At 42.5% G+C, this 18,710-nt stretch overlaps 1 protein-coding gene across 3 annotated transcripts in view; it reads right to left on the reverse strand.

The window, feature by feature from the left end:
- Nucleotides 1-924: 924 nt before the first annotated feature.
- ACD (ACD shelterin complex subunit and telomerase recruitment factor) overlaps nt 925-18,710 on the reverse strand; it is a 67,898-nt gene continuing 50,112 nt past the window's right edge. For all 3 annotated transcript variants that reach the window (XM_082258069.1, XM_082258070.1, XM_082258071.1), the window contains 3 exons: nt 13,546-14,513; nt 6,703-6,782; nt 925-1,279 (listed from right to left, as the gene is read on the reverse strand). In XM_082258069.1, the coding sequence (XP_082114195.1) occupies nt 1,213-1,279; nt 6,703-6,782; nt 13,546-14,513 (1,115 nt within the window). In that variant the 3' untranslated portion in view covers nt 925-1,212. The remainder of the gene's footprint in view (nt 1,280-6,702; nt 6,783-13,545; nt 14,514-18,710) is intronic.

An 18,710-nucleotide genomic window follows, 5' to 3' on the forward strand; every position in this document is an offset into this window, starting at 1 on the left:
CCATGCACCTCACCCACTGTTTGAATGCTGTAAAGGGAGAATAAGGCTGGAGTGGTCACATGACTGCAGCTTCACAAGCAAGTAAAAGGTAATTGTAGGAAGTTACGTTGTGACATACTTGCTTGGCCAAAACAAAATTATCAGAAAATGTGTATGCTGACACACTGGATGTAATCCACGGTCATTCTTTGACTTCTACATTCTACATCATGCATCCCATTTTGAACCATGCGCTACACTGCTCCGAAATAGCATTAAGTGACTTAGTGTTGGTTCACACTGATCCGACTCGAAGTCGCCCCGACTTCGGGCGACTAATGAAGTCGCCCGTGCAGCGCGACTTCAGCACGGCTTGCATCGACTTATCATAATGGAAGTCAATGCAAGTCGCTCCGACTTTGCAAAAAAATAGTGCAGGAACCTTTTTCTAAGTTGGAGCGACTTGAGTCGCTCTGATTAGAACGGTTCCATTGCGAAGCATTGGAAGCTACATGTCAGGCAACCAAGTCGCCTGACAAGTCGGATCAGTGTGAACCGGCACTAACACATCTGTCATAAAATATTTGAATGTCCACAAATTACTCCTAATTTAACCTTTTCAATACAAGGCAAGTAATCATAAGACTAAAGGGTATTGCATGTATTTTATTAGAATGCATTGAACTTATTTTTGTAAGATGTATAATTATTTTCTTTTTTTGCTATAAAAACAAAATCTAGTAGACACGTCTTCATAAAGTGGTATAATATACATACATTTCATTTGTAGTACTCTATAAACATATAAAATAAAATAAAAAATGGGGCAATTAAGGGTGCCTTATGTGACCTGATCCATCCAAGCAATGTGTCTGATTCCGCTTGCGAAAATCAGCTGAGGGATAGATTGTACCTGGCTACCCTAAGAGGCCAAGAAAAATGCTCAGAGTGCCCAAAACAGTCATTAATGGAACAAAACAACTGTCAAACTTGCTGCAAAATCTCTGTGCAAGAGTGTATTTTTCTGTAGAAAACAGAACTACATCTTTACTGCACTTAGGTTTCATTCATCCATCAGCAGTCGGAGAAATTATACTTTTGAGGAAAAGCTAATACATGACTGCCCATCATTCTCTGTGAAATTTCTTCCCAGCTAAGACCAGCCAATTTTACTTCTCTTTTACTCCTTGGCAGGTCAAGTGGTTCTCAGCTTCAGAAATACCAGGATAAAGCCTATGGATCCGTTTCTCTGGCTTCAGAAAGAATCTTAACTGCCCACTTGTGCAGGTCTGCAGGGATCCTGTCCGGAAATAAGAAAACAAATATGACCTTGTGCTAAGGACTGTGTAAAAAGTAAAGAAACAGGTCTCAACCTATCAAGATTGCAGCTTTCTTTAATGCTTTTACTACTAGCTAAAATGTGAGATCCTTCCCATTATTCTGTTAACATCAATTTAAGGGTTTGTAAAGGTTCGGATATTTTTAAATAAAAATAATAACAAACATGTTTTACTTACCTGCTCTGTGCAAGGGTTTTGCACAGAGCAGCCCAGATCCTCCTCTTCTGGGGTGCCCGGGAGGCGCTCCTTGCTGCTCCTCTTCATTGGATGCCCCCAAGAAAAGCCACTTTCCCTGGGGGCACCCATGTGGACGTGCTCCCGAGTCCTGCTGCTGCGTCCATTGACGAGGGCCCCGTCCCGTGTCATTGGATTTGATTGACAGCAATAGGAGCCAATGGCTCCTGCTGCTATCAATCTGTCCAATGAGAGGAGAGTCAGCGGCTGGGGCCGCAGGACTCGTGCATGGCGCTGGAACGAATGGACTCAGGTAAGAAAAAAATGGGGGGGGGGGGGGGGTCTGGGAGGGTGCTGCAGCAAAGAATAGAAAGCAGGGAGAAAACCTTTGAGACTTTACAATCCCTTTATAGTGTCTTTAACTACCTCAATACTGGGCACTTAAACCCCCTTCCTTCCCAGACCAATTTTCAGCTTTTAGCGCTGTTGCAATTTGAATGACAATTGCGCGGTCATGCAACACTGTACCTAAACCAAATTTGTGTCATTTTTTCCCCACAAATAGAGCTTTCTTTTGGTGGTATTTGATCACCGTCAGGTTTTTTCTTTTTTGGTGCACAAATAAAAAAAGACTGAAAAGTTTGAAAAAAAAAAAAAAGTTTTTTTGTTTAGGTTATAAAATTTTGTAAATAGATATGTTTTTTCCTGCACTGATGAGCACTGATGATGCCGCACTGACAGGCACTGATGGGGTGGCACTGATATGCAGCACTGATAGGTAGCACTGATATGCAGCACTGATGGGCACTGATACGTGGCACTGATAGATAGCACTGATATGCAGCATTGGTGGGCACTGATAGGCAGCGCTGATGGGCACTGATAGGCAGCACTGATTGGCGGCACTGATAGGCACTGATGGGCACTGATAGGTGGCACTGTTGGGCGGCAATGATCGACACTGATGGGGGGCACTGATCGGCACTGATGGGGGGCACTGATGGGCACTGATAGGCGGCACTGGTGGGCAGTAATGGGCACTGGTGGGCGGCACTGATAGATGGCAATAATGGCACTGGTGGGCAGCACTGATAGATGGCATTGGTGGGCAACACTGATAGGGAGGGCACTGGGGGGCTCTCTGAGCCCTGCTTGCCATTCCTGGTGGCCATGGTGGGCATCCCTGGTGGTCATGCCCTGGTGGCTTAGTGGCACCCCTCCCCCCCCCCCAAGGCTGTACTGGTAATCAATCATCTGATTACCAGCACAGACCCCCCCCTGTGATCAGTGAGTAATTAGAAATACTCACTGATCACCCCAGCAGCAGCACCGATCCTCTTCTCTTCTCCTCACTGACAGGATCTGTCAGGAGGAGAAGAGATCGAAGCCGTTACAACGGCTCTATTTACATTACATGACGGCTGTGATTGGACACAGCCGTCATGTGATCAGGAGGGCCAATCACAGGGCCCTCCTGCCGAATGATGTTGCTCTGTGTCCTAGGGACACAGGCACATCGAGATCGCGCCGCTGCGCGTGCCCGCGGCGGCGCGATCTCTCTCCTTCTGAAGGACGTTCCGGAACGTCCATTCAGAAAGACGAGACTCCCACCCGGCCGTATATGTACTATGGCCCGGGTGGGAGGTGGTTAAACCTAATAAAAAAAGCCTGTATAGGCTGTGTAAAAAAATTCTAAATAATTATATATATATATATATATATATATATATATATATATATATATATTTTTTTTTTTTTAAATAAATTCATTCTCAATAAAAATACCTGTTGATTCTGCCAGTGACCTCTAGCGGCTGTTAGTGGTTGCAACAATCTGCAGGGTCATCTACCCTCTGCAGTGTTGCCACACCATGTGCGCATGGTCTAAAAGTTATGTATACGGCCTACTCTACCTTTCCTCGTTAGATCCAAACAGCCCGGGGCGATGGGTGGGAGGGGACAAAGTCAATCAAACACCCTTACCTGCCCTATCAGGTGCTGCTGCTGGTGACGTAGGCAGCTGGGAGCCTGATAGGGTGGGTAAGAGTGATTGACAGCAGCTCCTCATTACCTTTCTCAGCAGGGCAGGCTGGTCCCACCTAACGCCCGGGCTGAAAATACATAGAAGCAGTATAGTGACCCCTACCTAAAGAAGGAATAAAAGGTATTATAAAAACAAATTTTTAACACTTTCATTTATTACTTAATTTTGGAGTCCATTCCCATACTCACACATAAAAATGATGGTTTAGGTTTAGAACTACTTTTAAATTTAAAAGTGATAGGTTAGTCTTGGTAGATGCTGTAAAGTTAAACCACTTTACTAATTCTTTTAGGAAGACCAGTGGAAAAATATTATGCACTTAAAGGAGTTGTAAAGTCAGAAGGCTTTTTATCCTAATGTATTCCATGCATTAAGGGCCAGTCCTGCTTTTGTTCAGTTGCCTTTGTTTTTATATGTGGCCCTGCTGACACTTTTGCAGCATCTGTGATGTGTAGGTCATCGGGGAGGAAAGAAGTTATATAAATAGTCTGCTTTTTAAAAATATCTGAATCATGCAAAAACTAGAACAGCATTACATAAGAAAAACAAGCATTTTGATGACAGGCCATGTTTAATATTACTATGCAGGATATCAGATGATGTTAGCTTTACGAAAAAAAATAAAAAGTGCTTCAAAGACAACAGACAGAAAATACATTTTAAAGTGCACCACAGTCCAATTTTGTAATTTTTTTTTGTCTGTGGATTGAATAAGGAAGAAATGTATCCATGCCAGGTTTTTTATATTCCTGTATGTGTTCCCGCTGGGGACACATACATGCAAATTGTCATTATCACTGGAACAAGAGTCAAGAGGAAATTTTGCAATGGGTACATCTGTTTAACCACTTAAGCCCCGGAAGATTTTACCCCCTTCCTGACCAGGGTTTTTTTTTGCGATTTTTTACTGCGTGACTTTAACGGACAATTGTGCGGTCGTGCGACGCTGTACCTAAACGAATTTCATGTCCTTTTTTTCCCCACAAACAGAGCTTTCTTTTGGTGGTATTTGATCACCTGTGCGATTTTGTGATCATGCGCTATAAACAAAAAAAACGTGTAAATTTTGCAAAAATAATATTTTTCACATTTTTTTTATATGAAATTCCCCCCAAAAAAATGTAAAAAAATCAAAATTTTTTAACATTTTAGGCCAGTTTGTTTTCTGCTACATATTTTTGGTAAAAAAAAAAAAAAATCGCAAAAAGCGTATTTTGATTGGTTTGCGCAAAAGTTATCGCGTTTACTAACAAAGGGAAAGATTTTTGTCATTTTTGGTGTTTTTTTTTTTTAACGAGTAATGGCGGCGATCTGCAATTTTTTTTTGCGGGACTGCGACATTGCGGCGCACAGATTGGACCCTTGACTGACATTTTTGACACTTTTGGGGTTACCAGTGACATTACTGCAGTAATTAGTGCTATACATATGCACTGTTACTGTAAAAATGACACTGGCAAGGAAGGGGTTAGCTGTATTGGAGAGGGAGGGGTTAAGTGTGTCCCTAGGGGCGTGCTTCTAACTGTGATGGGACATGGCTACTACTGTAAAAACAGAGATCAACGGTTCTAACTAGTAGAACCGTCTGATCTCCATTTTTACACAGGGGAGAATGACAGGCGGCTTGTTTACATCAGCCGCCTGCTTTTCTCCCTCTCTACTGACGATCGCAGTGTGACCGGCGGACATCGGGTCCGCCGGTCACATGCACGGACTCCTCAGTGAACGAGCCGGGGCGGGCGGGCGCGCGCGCCCGCTATTGGCTCACAAGCCGGTCACAGGCTAGTGACGTATATATACGTCACTTTGCCTGGCTGGGGCTGTCGGCAAGTGGTTAAAACAGTAGTAAAGTCCGCTGTGTGATTTTTACCTACAGGTAAGCCTATTATAAGGCTTACCTGTAGGTAAAATGAGTATATCAAATGTGCACCATTTAGGAGACAATCACAATGGATGCAGCTGGTGACATCACCGGCTGCATGTGCTCTGAAGATTCGGCATACCGAGCTGGACCTTTAGAGCTCCATATCAAAGCCTAGGGCTCCTACGCGCATGCGTGAAAGTGACGTCATCGTGGCCCTAACCACTTAAACAGCCAGGGCCCGCAAAGCTGTAAAGAAGACAGGGGGGGGGAAATTGAAGCCATGTCAGCGGTGACAGCGCACCGCTGGAGGTATTCAAACTAAGGTAAGTAGGCATACTAGCACATTACGCAATTGCATAATTGCCAACTGCAGGGCAAAGTTTATTTTCTTCTTACTGTCGTGGTGTACAACCGCTTTAAGTGACAATAGTTTAAGAGGCAATTTCCCCTTGTTTTACAGAGATTTAATCCAACCATACATGGAATGAAAGTTTTCCAGTTTAGCAGGGACTGGCTGAGTTTTGATCCATGTATTGGCAGGGTGGTTGTACAGGAGTCAATTTACCAATTGACTTCTGAATATCTACTGATGGACTTCTGTACAACCACCCACGGGTTTTTCTCTATCCATTAGTGCTGCCAGCTATAGCCTGCAGCACTGATCAATGTGTTCTGAAGGTGGAGAAGTCTCTCCATTGTCAGAATACAATAACTCAGTGGGAAGAATTCGATGTGGATGGGGTCTTATTTTTTCATGTTGGTTGAATAAAAAAAAAAAAAAAAAGATTAAATGTATGGCCAGCCTTACCCCTTCTTTGTATTGTGTTTCTAAGTTGGGTTTTAATTATTTTCCAATCTAAACTTGGCTAGATATACACTTTATGTACATTGCACAGTAAAGATTAATTTTCATTGGGAAGAGACTTAAAACGTGAAGCTTTAGATGCATATCATAGTTCTTTTTCTTTTTAAACTGTTTATTGACCTCATATGAAAATTATACACGGTACTGTGGTCACAAAAAGGTTATCAATGTATTGAAATTAGCAGAAAATTGTACTGCCACTTCAAACATTAACAGAAAGTACATGAAAAGCAGGGTGAAAGAACAATTGATATCTGTACAATCAACAACCGCAGCACTGCTAAAATGTCTGCTTTCATAGAGGTCCAAATGGCTAAACAAAAACCTCAAATGTGCAAATTTGATGACCGTATTTTACTTCTGTCATAGACATATAGGGGGACAAGATTTGAATTACCCACACAAAATATATGAAAGTTCATAGCATGACACTTACCGCACTGCCTTCACACGAGTGCAGAGATCAGCTGATGGATTCTTGTACTTATACTGGATAGACTTGATGTTATAGTGTGTCTAAGAACAGAAAATAGTTACTTATATTGTCTGTAAGGCCTACAGATACAGCAAACTATCAGACCAACATTTTTTTACTACTTAAAATTTAGGCAGATCATGTTTAAAAACTTGGACCAGAGCAATTTTTACAATTACTTTATTGTATAGAACTGTTTGTCCAAAAAAGGTTATTTACAGAGGAAATTCACATTTTTTCTAATGTGCTTTTTATATGGTGTCTGTTATATGGTAAGGCTGCATTCACATGTCAGCTTATAATCGCGGGCAGAACCGCCGCGGTTCCGCCCGCGATTCGGAGATTTATTGCAAATCGCGGGACGCCTAGCGTTGCCCGTTGATTTGCAATAGCCCCCCAAACGCCGAGCGATGTTGCCGCGATTTACGCCCGCCGAATCGCGGCAACATCGCGCAAACAAAATCGCGGGACGCAATACGCTCCAAAGAAGCTCTTGTACTTTTTTGGAGCGTATTGCGGCAACATCGCTCGGCGTTTGGGGGGCTATTGCAAATCAACGGGCAACGCTAGGCGTCCCGCGATTTGCAATAAATTCTCCATCGCGGGCAGAACCGCGGCGGTTCTGCCCGCGATTATAAGCTGACATGTGAATGCAGCCTAAGTAAAAATTTTAATGGCTAATAAAATAAAAATAAACAAAAAATAAATAAAAACAGAAGGAAAATGCTATCTAAGAGCTATTCCACACTGCTGTCGCTGTGGCCAAATGGGGTGTGCACACATTTTTATATGGTACTAATAAAAATTAAACAAAACAAAAACATTTTTTAAATAGTACACCAGCGCGACTTGTCAGGCAACTTGTCAGCCTGACGAGTCGCGCTCCCTCGCGGTCCATTGACTGCTACAGGACCCGTTCTAATAGGAGCGACACAAGTCGCTCCGACTTAGAAAAAGGGTCCTGTACTACTTCGGGCCTACCTCGGAGCAACTTGCATAGACTTCAATTATGTGAAGTCCTTGCAAGTCGCTCCAAAGTCGTGGTGCATGGGAATGCACAAGTCGCCACCGAAGTAGTACAGAGTCGTGCCGCCCCAGTGTGAACCGACTCTTCTGGTTAAAATAAAAATTAAACAAAAAGAAAAGCAAACAAAAAAAAAAAACAGAAGGAAAAATGATAGCCAAGGACCATTTCACACTGATGTACCCTCCGTTTCCCATGGACTTTCTATTAGATCGTGTGTTTGGCGTGTAGTCTAAAAGTGCACCAAAGACACAGAATGCAGGACTTTTGATGTGCTTTCAGAAAATGCACCAAAAACGTGCAATCTAATAGAAAGTCTATTGCCTTAGGGGAGAACGGGAAAGAGGTAATTAGCTGAAAGGTTAATAAGAAGTTAAATAGGATCCCATTTCCTGACAAAATAAAATAAAAACACACACACACTTGTATCTATGAAACCTTTTAAAATGCTGTTTAGAAAGGCCATTTTTTGACAGCAGTGCCTATAATAGTTTCTGTATAACACAGCAAATCCTGGCTGTCATTTTGACAGTGGGGAATAGCCAACAAGTGTTGCAGAAGGGAGCCACAACATGGAAGAAGGACAGGGCATGAAAGCCTGTGTACTTTAACAAAGTATTTTCACCTGTGAGCATCATGCCCAATGTCCACAACTTCTTAAACACGGGTTCACATTCATGTGGTGCAGGACACTGCATGTAACCTGCACAGGAATCACAGCACATTCCTGTGGGAATTAAATGCATTGTTTCTGGGGTGCGATTTATGGATTTGTATGGCTCAAATCGTACCACATTCACACCTAAATCGTGCAGCAGCCTTTTTTGCACCACCAGAATCGGATGGGTGTTCATACTTATGGGATCCGATTCTACAAATCGCACTGAGTTTTGCAAACTGATTTTGGGGTACCGTTAACTCAACATACACTCCGCAATTGGTTTGCATGAACGGGTTGCAGTTTTGATTTTGCAGAATTCGCAGCGAATTCGCTGTGAATTTCCTCCGCATCTAGTGTAAACTGAGGCTCAAAATTAATTCAGGTGGTAAATTAGAACTCCATCAGTACAGCAATCAGCTATTAAAATTCACAGTATCTGTTTTACAGTAAATGACAATCTGCTTGTTTTCTAGGGTCTGTAAAGGGTGCTTGTAGCATTCAGATAAGCTTGCTTTACACATGGGGCTTTCATAACATACTGGAACATTTCAGTGTAAGGGTCCTTTCACACTGGCTGTCTGATCAGGTCCACCTGTCAGTTTTCCAGGTGGACCTCATCAGACCCTCCAGTCTCCCCTATGGAGCAGCGGATGTCAGCAGACTTGTCCACTGACACCCGCTGCCATCCGATCTTGCCCACAAAAACCAGATGGCTGGTTTTATCCGTCTGACGGATCGGCTAGGATCAGATGGAAACAAACAAGCGGTTTATTTCCATCTGATTTCCTTTTCTAAACTGTAAAAAACCTGGTGGATCCTGACAGTTTCTGTGTCCTGACCACGGTAATCATGGCTGCTGAGCCCTGAATACCGTGGTCAGTGTACGTGCCTCTGTCATCGCGCAGCACTCCTCTCTCCCTTCTCTCCCCGTCAGCTCTTGTGTGTGAGCCGCCCCTCCCCTTCTATCATTTTTCTGCGCAGTAGTAAAATTACTTCTCACAATCACTGCCAGACCCTATGCTAGGATAAAATATACTATACAGTATGTAATTTTTTTTACAATTCTTCTTCTAAATATCTTATTTAACCTCGCTGATTGGTGGTCACATGACTGCTCAGCAGACGTCAGAGGGAGATCTCAGCCCCTCCCTCTGTAGTGCATACATCAGAAAAAGTGCCTGGTGGGCGGTTACGTAACTGGTGATCGGCAAGGAGAAAAAAGGTATTTAGAAGAAGAATTTTAAAAAACGACTTACACTGTATAGTACCTTTTATCCTAGCAGAGGAGCTGGCAGTGATTGTTAGTACTGCCTTTACAACCCCTTTAAAGGCAGAAAGGAGTGTGGATTTTTTTTGATCATTTTCAAAGTATATGGAATCATAAACAACAGTCCATGGCAAAATAGAGTCATGTACAAAGGATCATTTTAGGCAGGAGCAAAATAACCTACCAGAATGTTTTTGGAACATGGGACAGAATCAGCAGACCTGAAAAAAAAAGCTATCCAAACATGGAGGAACATTTTGGATTGTATTGCAGTGTGTGTTTTAAAATGTCACCATTGTGACTTTTCAGTGCTGCTACATGAAAGATTAATGATTAGAAAAAGAAAACATTCATTCTCCTAAGTATTTGAAATTGTAGATCAGGCCAGATAAAAGGCTTACATAGTAAACTACTGGCAAATGAGCACCTACTGAAGTGGATAATCCATCTAAGGCATGCCTGGACAAAACCTTTATCAGTTCCATAGTTTTACTGAAATATATATATACACACACATATACGCACACACAGTGTATATGTACAGTATCTCACAAAAGTGAGTACACCCCTCACATTTTTGTAAATATTTTATTATATCTTATCATGTGACAACACTGAAGAAATGACCCTTTGCTACAATGTAAAGTAGTGAGTGTACAGCTTGTATAACAGTGTAAATTTGCTGTCCCCTCAAAATAACTCAACACACAGCCATTAATGTCTAAACCGCTGGCAACAAAAGTGAGTACACCCCTAAGTGAAAATGTCCAAATTGGGCCTATTAACCATTTTCCCTCCCCGGTGTCATGTGACTCATTAGTGCTACAAGTCTCAGGTGTGAATGAGGAGCAGGTTTGTTTAATTTGGTGTCATCACTCTCACTCTCTCATACTGGTCACTGGAAGTTAAACATGGCACCTCATGGCAAAGGACTCTCTGAGGATCTGAAAAAAAAGAATTGTTGCTCTACATAAAGATGGCCTAGGCTATGAGAATATTGCAAAGACCCTGAAACTGAGCTGCAGCACGGTGGCCAAGACCATACAGCGGCTGACATGATTGGCTCTAGGCAGAGGTGGCGTCCTATTTAAGCCGGTCACATGACCGGAAGGAGCGAGGCAGCATACACTGGAGACACTGTGCGGCAAGGTATGTGAGGTTTCTTGGGGGGAATTTGATGGAGGTTGATTTTCTCCTTCCCCCTCCATGTCAGCCATTTCTCCATTATTACACTCGTTATACACATGCTCTTTTTGGATCTTCTTTAGGTGGGATCTTTCTATCTAGTTATCGGGCTGTATGTTTTATGATACCCTAACAACAGGATGTCCCAATACGCTTCTTTTGGCTCTTATGGTTCTACTGATGTAGGATTGAGAGACAGAGTCCATGGTGGATGGTACGTCTCTCTCTATGACCAGTAAGGAACTAAGCCACTATTATCTACCATATATATTTGGAGACGCCCTTTTCTGGTATCATATAATACAATTAGCCCTTACTTTTGTTAAGGGGCTCATTTATTTAGCTCATAATGTGAAATATATTTCCCACCACTGATATTGGTCCACTTTAATGGGTTCCCGGTGCCTGCAAAGGAAGTGTTGTTCATCCTGCCTGCCTTATCCTTAGGTCAGCATTATAATGAACTATGTATTAATGCAAATAATTATGATTGTAATGTATATTTTCTTATATCTTTTCAGTGCAGCATCTATCTGGTCTTTGTAGTGCCCTGACAAAGCTATAATTGCGAAACGCGTTGGCTTTTCCAGGGACCGTTAGACTGCATATACATTGAGATCCGTTGGTGTGGTATATTGTATGGATTTCAAGCAATCTCTTTACACACGGATCCATGTACTTTTTAATCAAATTACATGTCTGTCGTTATGTGATGTCACAATTGTTTTTTATCTTTTGCAAAAATAAATGAATATGTTTTTTTATATAGTGGTGTTGTGTCTGTATCCCTACAACCATACACATGCCGATATAGTCCCGCTTTTCGGGGCCTCTCTTGGTCCTTGTTTTTCGTTTTTACTTTACCACCTTAGACACACAGCCCACTGAATCTACCAGCATTGAAAGAAAAGCAGGAAGTGACCTCGGCACAGCAGCAGGAAAAGACCACACAGGAAGTGAAATCGCCTGATAGGGAAACACTGCCGAGTATAGCACCAGGGCTACACAATGATAGACACCAAGAGGAAACAATAGGAAGCTGCAGGGAAAATGGCTGCCCCATACAAGTCTATGGGAAAAAAATCTCATAGCCCACATCTAAGATGGCGGCGCCCACAGCGCAACATGCGGCTAGGGACTGACACATGAAGGCCTCAGGAACCACAACAGGGACCAGCAGGCCCAAGGTACCATGCCACCCCCCCCCCCAATAGCACCAGAGCACACCAGACAAACAGTCCCTGCATTGACAGGGAGCGGGAAGGGCACACAGACCGGGTACTGGGTAGACCAGGGGGATCACTTGGGAGGCACAAATCCCATTATCCCCAGGGGAGGGCCCACATCCCCCCAAGGCCAGCAGGGCCAGCAGCACATTTACTCACCATACCATGGACCGGGTGGGCTCCGCTCCGGGCAGACGGAGTGGGGGTGCTACCAGCTGATGGGTACGCTGTGACTCTGGGCGTTCCAGGGCGATGTGTCCCGGCAAGGCATCCGCTTGCAAGCTCGTCCCCCTCCGGACCAGGGGGCACCGTCATGGCTAGACCTAGGTCGGAACTATAGCCTGCTCACACTTGTAGGCCAGACTGGGGGGACCATAAGGATCTAGATTATCCAGTAGGAAGCCCCAGTCGGCATCGTTGCTTGTAGATCGCCAGTAAAATTCTTCCCTGAACACTAGCCAGCAAGTGAGTAAAGATAAATAAAATAAAATATTCTGAAAAAATAAAAAAAACTGAGACGGGAGTCCCAGCAGGAAACCTAGGTCCTACCAGTGTATGTGGAGAGGAGGGGCAGGCTGAGGGACTCGGCAAAAACAGGGGGGGGGGGTGGTGCCTGCGGGAAGGAGGGGAACCCGGGGGGTCTGACCATCCCAAGGAGGGGCCCATGTCCACCTCAAAACCCTCCAGGGGCAGAGGAGGGACAGCTACTCACTATACCAGGAACGAGTTGGGCACCGCTCCAGACAGATCCTCCTCTCCATCGAAATGGGGGTGCTGTTGGCCAGGAGGATGCTGCGACTCAGGCAGAGGCCAGGTCATATGCGACCTCGCAAGACGTTTAACTTGCAGGGCCAGCCCCCACCCAGTGTCGACCTAGCGCGGACCTGAGGCCTGTGTGCACTTGCTGGCCAGACTGGGGTGACCACTGGATCTAGATTATCCAGCCCATCGCCCAGTCTGGCAATTGATAGTAGATCTTACAGGAAAAATCCAGGAGGAAAAAATGTTTTATCTAAAAAACTTTGTTAGGAACAAAGATCCCAGCAAGGAACTATGTCCTTACTCCTGATCAGGCAGAAAAAACTGAGTGACTATAGCAGGGAGAGGGAGTATATCCCCTGGGACTGCCCATGGGTGTAGCCAGAAGTTTCTTCTGCCTAGTGTCCTACTCCTTTATGGGGCAGTATAACCCAATGGTCAAAAATGACAGGGGCTGTGTCCGTCAATGAACGAAAGAGAAAAAGTTATTTATATATATATATATATATATATATATATATACACAAATGTTTTGCCTTTCATTTCTAGTTTAAACTAAAAGGATTTTTTCACAAGGTGATCGCTTACAATCACTTTAAACATTTCTTGTGTTCTTCAATATAGTACACCATATGATGACTGTAGTAGTTTACAGAAAAAAAAAAATAATAGCATTCCTCACCATTTTAGTCTTTTTCATTTCTAGAACAGATGCTTGCAAGGTAGAAGTCTGTCCCTGAGATACGCTGGAAGGAGCTTTAGAGCCACTTCTGCTTGTTGTTGTTGGCAGGTCTGCCGCAGGCAATTCATTCTCAGAGTTGTCTGCAGCCTTCATTTTTGGGTTACTCACAAATTCCAGACAGGGTTTATTAGGCAGTGTTTTGTTTATGAGTGGAGCTGTTCCACATGCTACTGCAGTTTCAATGCTTGCCTTTTTATTTACCTGTTCTGTCCTAGTTTGCTTTTTATCCATAACGGAGCCATTCATTGTTTTGCTTCTTTCTTCAACATTGCTGTTAGTTTCAGTCCGGGTTTCATGGTTTGTAATAGGCACAGAAGAAATGAAAGCAGCTCCACAATCTGGCTTTTCTGTATGTACAGGTGCCCGTTGAGCTGGGGCACAGAGCATGGTATCCAGATCTTCTGGAGCTTGCTTCCTCTTCACTGCCTTCCACTCTCTGGGGTTATGACAGGTCTCCTTGTCCCTGTTTTCTGGGAAAATGTTTCTAATAATGTCAGAGTCACGTTTGCTCTCTGAACTATGAGATAAAACTGGACTTATAGGCAGTTTTCTTTCCAAGGCTACTTTTCTTTGCGGAGAGGTGTGTATCCGACTTGAGGAATCTTGGACAAGAGGTGTCAAGCCAAGCAAGGTTGGGCTACAGTCTGAAAGTCTCCTCTGACTAGAGGGAAGAGCAGAAGCAGAATGTTGAGCTTCTGTATGATTTGTGCTTGAAGATGTTTTTGCTTCATGCTCTGTCTGTTCAGATGGTAATTTAGGAAGTTTCTGCGGGGGGATCTCATCCTGGCTTTCAGAGGAGTGACGCAACGACTTATCTGGATGGTAGTGAAGTATATCTGGCGTGCTGTCTGAATCAGTAGTTGGGTCTTTCTCACTGTTCTGCTGAGCGATAGAAGGGTCTGAGGCTGCTTCAAACAATGAGAAAAAAAAAAAAAAGGTAAATAATAAAATGGACCAGTAACTGACAGTACGCTTTTGTACAAGAGTGAAAAACCTTTCACTTATTCACATACAATATTTCATCTTCTTCAGTTCTTAAACTTTGTGAAGTATTATAATGTGGTAAATGTAACATTATTTTCTATATTGCAAAAAAAAACTCCATCGAAGTATACAGTGCCTTGAAAAGGTATTCATACCCCTTGAAAGTTTTCACATTTTGCCATGTTACAACCAAAAACGTAAATGTATTTTTGGGGGAAAGTGGCACACAATTGTGAAGTGGAAGGAAAATGATAAATGGTTTTCAACATTTTTTACAAATAAAGATCTAAAAAGTGTGGCATGCATTTGTATTCAACCCCCTTTAGCCCCGTTCCCATCAGGGCGATTTGACATGTGATTTGACATGTAAAATCGCATGCCAAATCACAGGCTTCTGCCGGCAACGGCACCTTCTGAATCTGTGCGACAATCCTGGCGCTTGCTGGACTTTCTTGGGCGCCCAGAAGATTGCTTCATAAATGCAGGGATTAAGTTCTGTTTCATGCAAAGAGGGACTTTGCAATTAATTGCAATTCATCTGATCCCTCTTCATAATATTCTTGAGTATATGCAAATTGCCATCATATAAACTGAGGCAGCAGACTTTGTGAAAATGAATATTTGTGTTATTCTCAAAACTTTTGGCCACGGCTGTAAGTGCAGCCAAAATCACAAACAGAAAAATCAGCACAGGGAACATACAGCAACTTACAGGGACACATCCTAGTGACTGTAAGTTATGTTCCTTGTGCTGATGTTTCAGTTTGTGATTTTGGCTTCACTTAGGCTTTTACCACTTGCGGACCGCCCGCTCACAATGTACTGCAGACGGGTGGCCCGTACAGGCAAAGCGACAATCCCATACGTTGCTGCCTGTTTCCGGGTTTAGGGTGCGCGCATGTGCGTCCCCTACCAACTCCCGCTGTGATTGTACACAGCGGGTGCCTGTCAGTAAGTCCCTATCAATGATTCATGGCCGGGACCTGCTGATCGGCTGTGTGCAATCACAGCCCAGAGCCCTGTAGTTGGCAATCAACACATGGCTCTGTAGAGAAGGAATGATCTCTCTATTTCTTATCCCTGCAAAGGGTTAAGGAACAAAGAGACATTTAGTAAAAATTAGCATGCATTACACATTGTTAGGTACACATTTAACCCCTTGATTGCTCTAGATGTTAACCCCTTCCCAGCCAGTGTCATTAGTACAGCGACAGTGTATATTTATGCACTGATAACTGTATTAGTGTCACTGGTAATGTCTGTGGCAGTTGGTCAGCCCCCCCCCTCCCCCCAGCATCAGTTAGTGTAAGATGGGCTGCCGCACTATCACAGTCCCATTCTAAGTTGCTGATCACCACCATTACTAGTATTAAAAAAAAAAAAAAATCCAATATAAATTCCATATTTTGTAGATGCCATTATTGTATATAGACACACATTTACCCATTGATTACCTGCAATGTTAACCCCTTCCCAGCTAGTGTCATTAGTACAGTTGCAGTATTAGCACTGATCAATGTATTAGTGTCACTGGTCATGTTAGTGGCAGTTAGTCAGTTCCAACTCAGTGTCACTTAGTGTCAGCTTGTCCGCTGCACCATCGTAGTCCCAAAATAAAAGTCGCTAATCACTGCCATTAGTAGTATAAAAAAAAAATAATAATAAAAATTCCAATATATATTACATAGTTTGTAGACGCTATACTTTCACACAAACCAATCAATATATGCTTATTGAGATTTTGTTTTGAGATTTTGTTTACCAAAGGCATATGGCAGAATATATATTGGCCTAATTTATGAAGAAATTAGGTTTTTTAAAATTTTTTGTGTTTTAGTATTTTTTATTGTTTTGAAAAAGCACAAAGAAACACAAACATATACAGAAGACATAGTTATGAATAAGGCATCATACAACATAAGTTGCATGTGTAAAAATGTCATACAACGTCAGATTATGCAAAGAGTAGGAAATACAAAGTTCCAAAGCCCCCCTACCATTGCATATGGTCAGTTCACTCGAAAGGGGCATAAAATGTGTTTTTGACAACAGCACCACAAAGTAAGCGAGAAAGAAAGTGTTGGGACATCCGTATATAAAGAGCGATTTTTAAAAAATGTTATTTGATATGTTTTATAGCAGAAAGTAGGGTTTTTTTTTTTGCTAAAAATTTCAGTCATTTAAATGACAAATAATAATAAAAAAAAAAAAAAACAGTGGTGATCAAATGCCACCTAAAGAAAGTGTTACTTGTGAGAAAAAACTGACATAAATTTTGTTTAGGTACAGCGTTGCATGACCATGCATTTACCAGTTAATATAGAACATGGCCTGGTCATAAAGGAGGTAAAACCTTCCGGAGCTAAGGTGGTTAAAGAAGGCATGAGGCGTGTCAGCCCCCACATCCTTCTGCATTCTTCTTGCAGGTGGTTGCATTGGATAAGTGCTGAGAGTCGGGGACAGATGCTATCAAAATGGACATCCCCTTGTCGTACAGCCATGCACCAAGGGGGCACTCCCCAACCTGTGACTGACAGTGAGAAGAGAAGCGGCAGGGTGATCACTCTATCACTTTGCTCTATTCTCCTATCAGAATGATTCTCTCACTGGAATGATCCTTGTTCCTCCTATTTGCACTGGTTATTGAACCCTTGGCTACAGCCATTTTATCACACCCGGACATTAATGGATATAAATCAGGCAACACTACATACAAACTTAGTATGTATTCTGATGACATGCTATTCTTTCTTATCCAACCCAATATTGCATTAAAATCTATTGGAATGCCTATTAAACATACCTGCATCACAATTTAATGCCCTACTTGATTTATTTATCTTTACGTGGGCCATGGAGTCTCTCTCTTATCTGGGAATCCATCTTATCCCAGATATAAAATCTTTGTTTTACAAGAACTACCTCTCATTAAATGTTGAAATTAGAAGAGATGCTTAAATGATGGTAGACCTATTGTATCAAATTTTTAGGCAAAATCACAGCCAATAAAATGAGGATATTCCCAAAATGTTATTTATTTAGAGCACTCCCCATCAGAAAAACAAAATGAATGTGACTAATGTCCAATCGGAAGTCAGTAAGTTTGTTTGGTCGGATACTCATCCCCCCTTTTCTAAAACTGTTTTATATAAATCACAAAACAGAGGGGGATTTGGCCTACCAGACTTCTGGCATTATTATTTAGCCACACGTCTGTCACAAATAGTTCAATGGCCAATGACCCATGGGGCGGTTTTGAAAGGGACTTCATCTTCCCTCACTCTCTGGACTTTTATGGTATAATATTGTCCCACAAAACCTTCTAGCTACGTGGAACGTATTGGTATTCAAATCCTACCAACTCTGGAGATTATATAAAAGGAAATAGGAATTGATCTCAGACACTTCCCCACAAGCTTCCTTCTTAGGTGATCCTAAATTTTCTCCTGGCGTGCATAATGTTGTAGAGTTTTCTTGGTGGATTAATAAGGACCTAATTACCCTGTCAAAATGTATTGAAAATTCCAAATTCACTACCTTTTCATACCTGCAAGCGAGGTACTATATCCCAAAATAATGAACACCGTTGGTTCCTCCAAAGTAGACACTTTTTCACCATACACTTTAAAACATCTGACACTGACCCCCCCCCCCCCCCCAACATTTTATGAACAAAATCTGCTTAAAAACCCATAGAGGAAAAGGTCTGATATCAGATATACACTATATTACCAAAAGTATTGGGACACCTGCCTTTATACGCACATGAACTTTAATGACATCCCAGTCTTAGGCCTGGTTCACACTTATGCAGGTTACAGTTTACATATTCCAGGTGCATTTTTCTTTTTTCAATAAACGTTTGTGATTCTTGATCCATTAAAGTCCAAAAAAACAGAAAAAAGTCCCTGGCCCTTTCCATAAAATGCGCAGATGTGAATGTGACCCATAGGAAATCATGTTGAATGGACTGTAATGTGTTTCTGCAAAACGGAAGACACACTAAAATTGCATAGGCAGGAACTGGGCCTTAGTTCGCAGGGTTCAATATTGAGTTGGCCCACCCTTTGCAGTTATAACAGATGTACCGCTCTGCGGATGTGATCGGGACTTTTTTTTAA

This window comes from Pelophylax lessonae (assembly GCF_965119305.1).
Source record: "Pelophylax lessonae genome assembly, chromosome: 5".
Classification (NCBI taxonomy): Eukaryota; Metazoa; Chordata; class Amphibia; order Anura; family Ranidae; genus Pelophylax; species Pelophylax lessonae.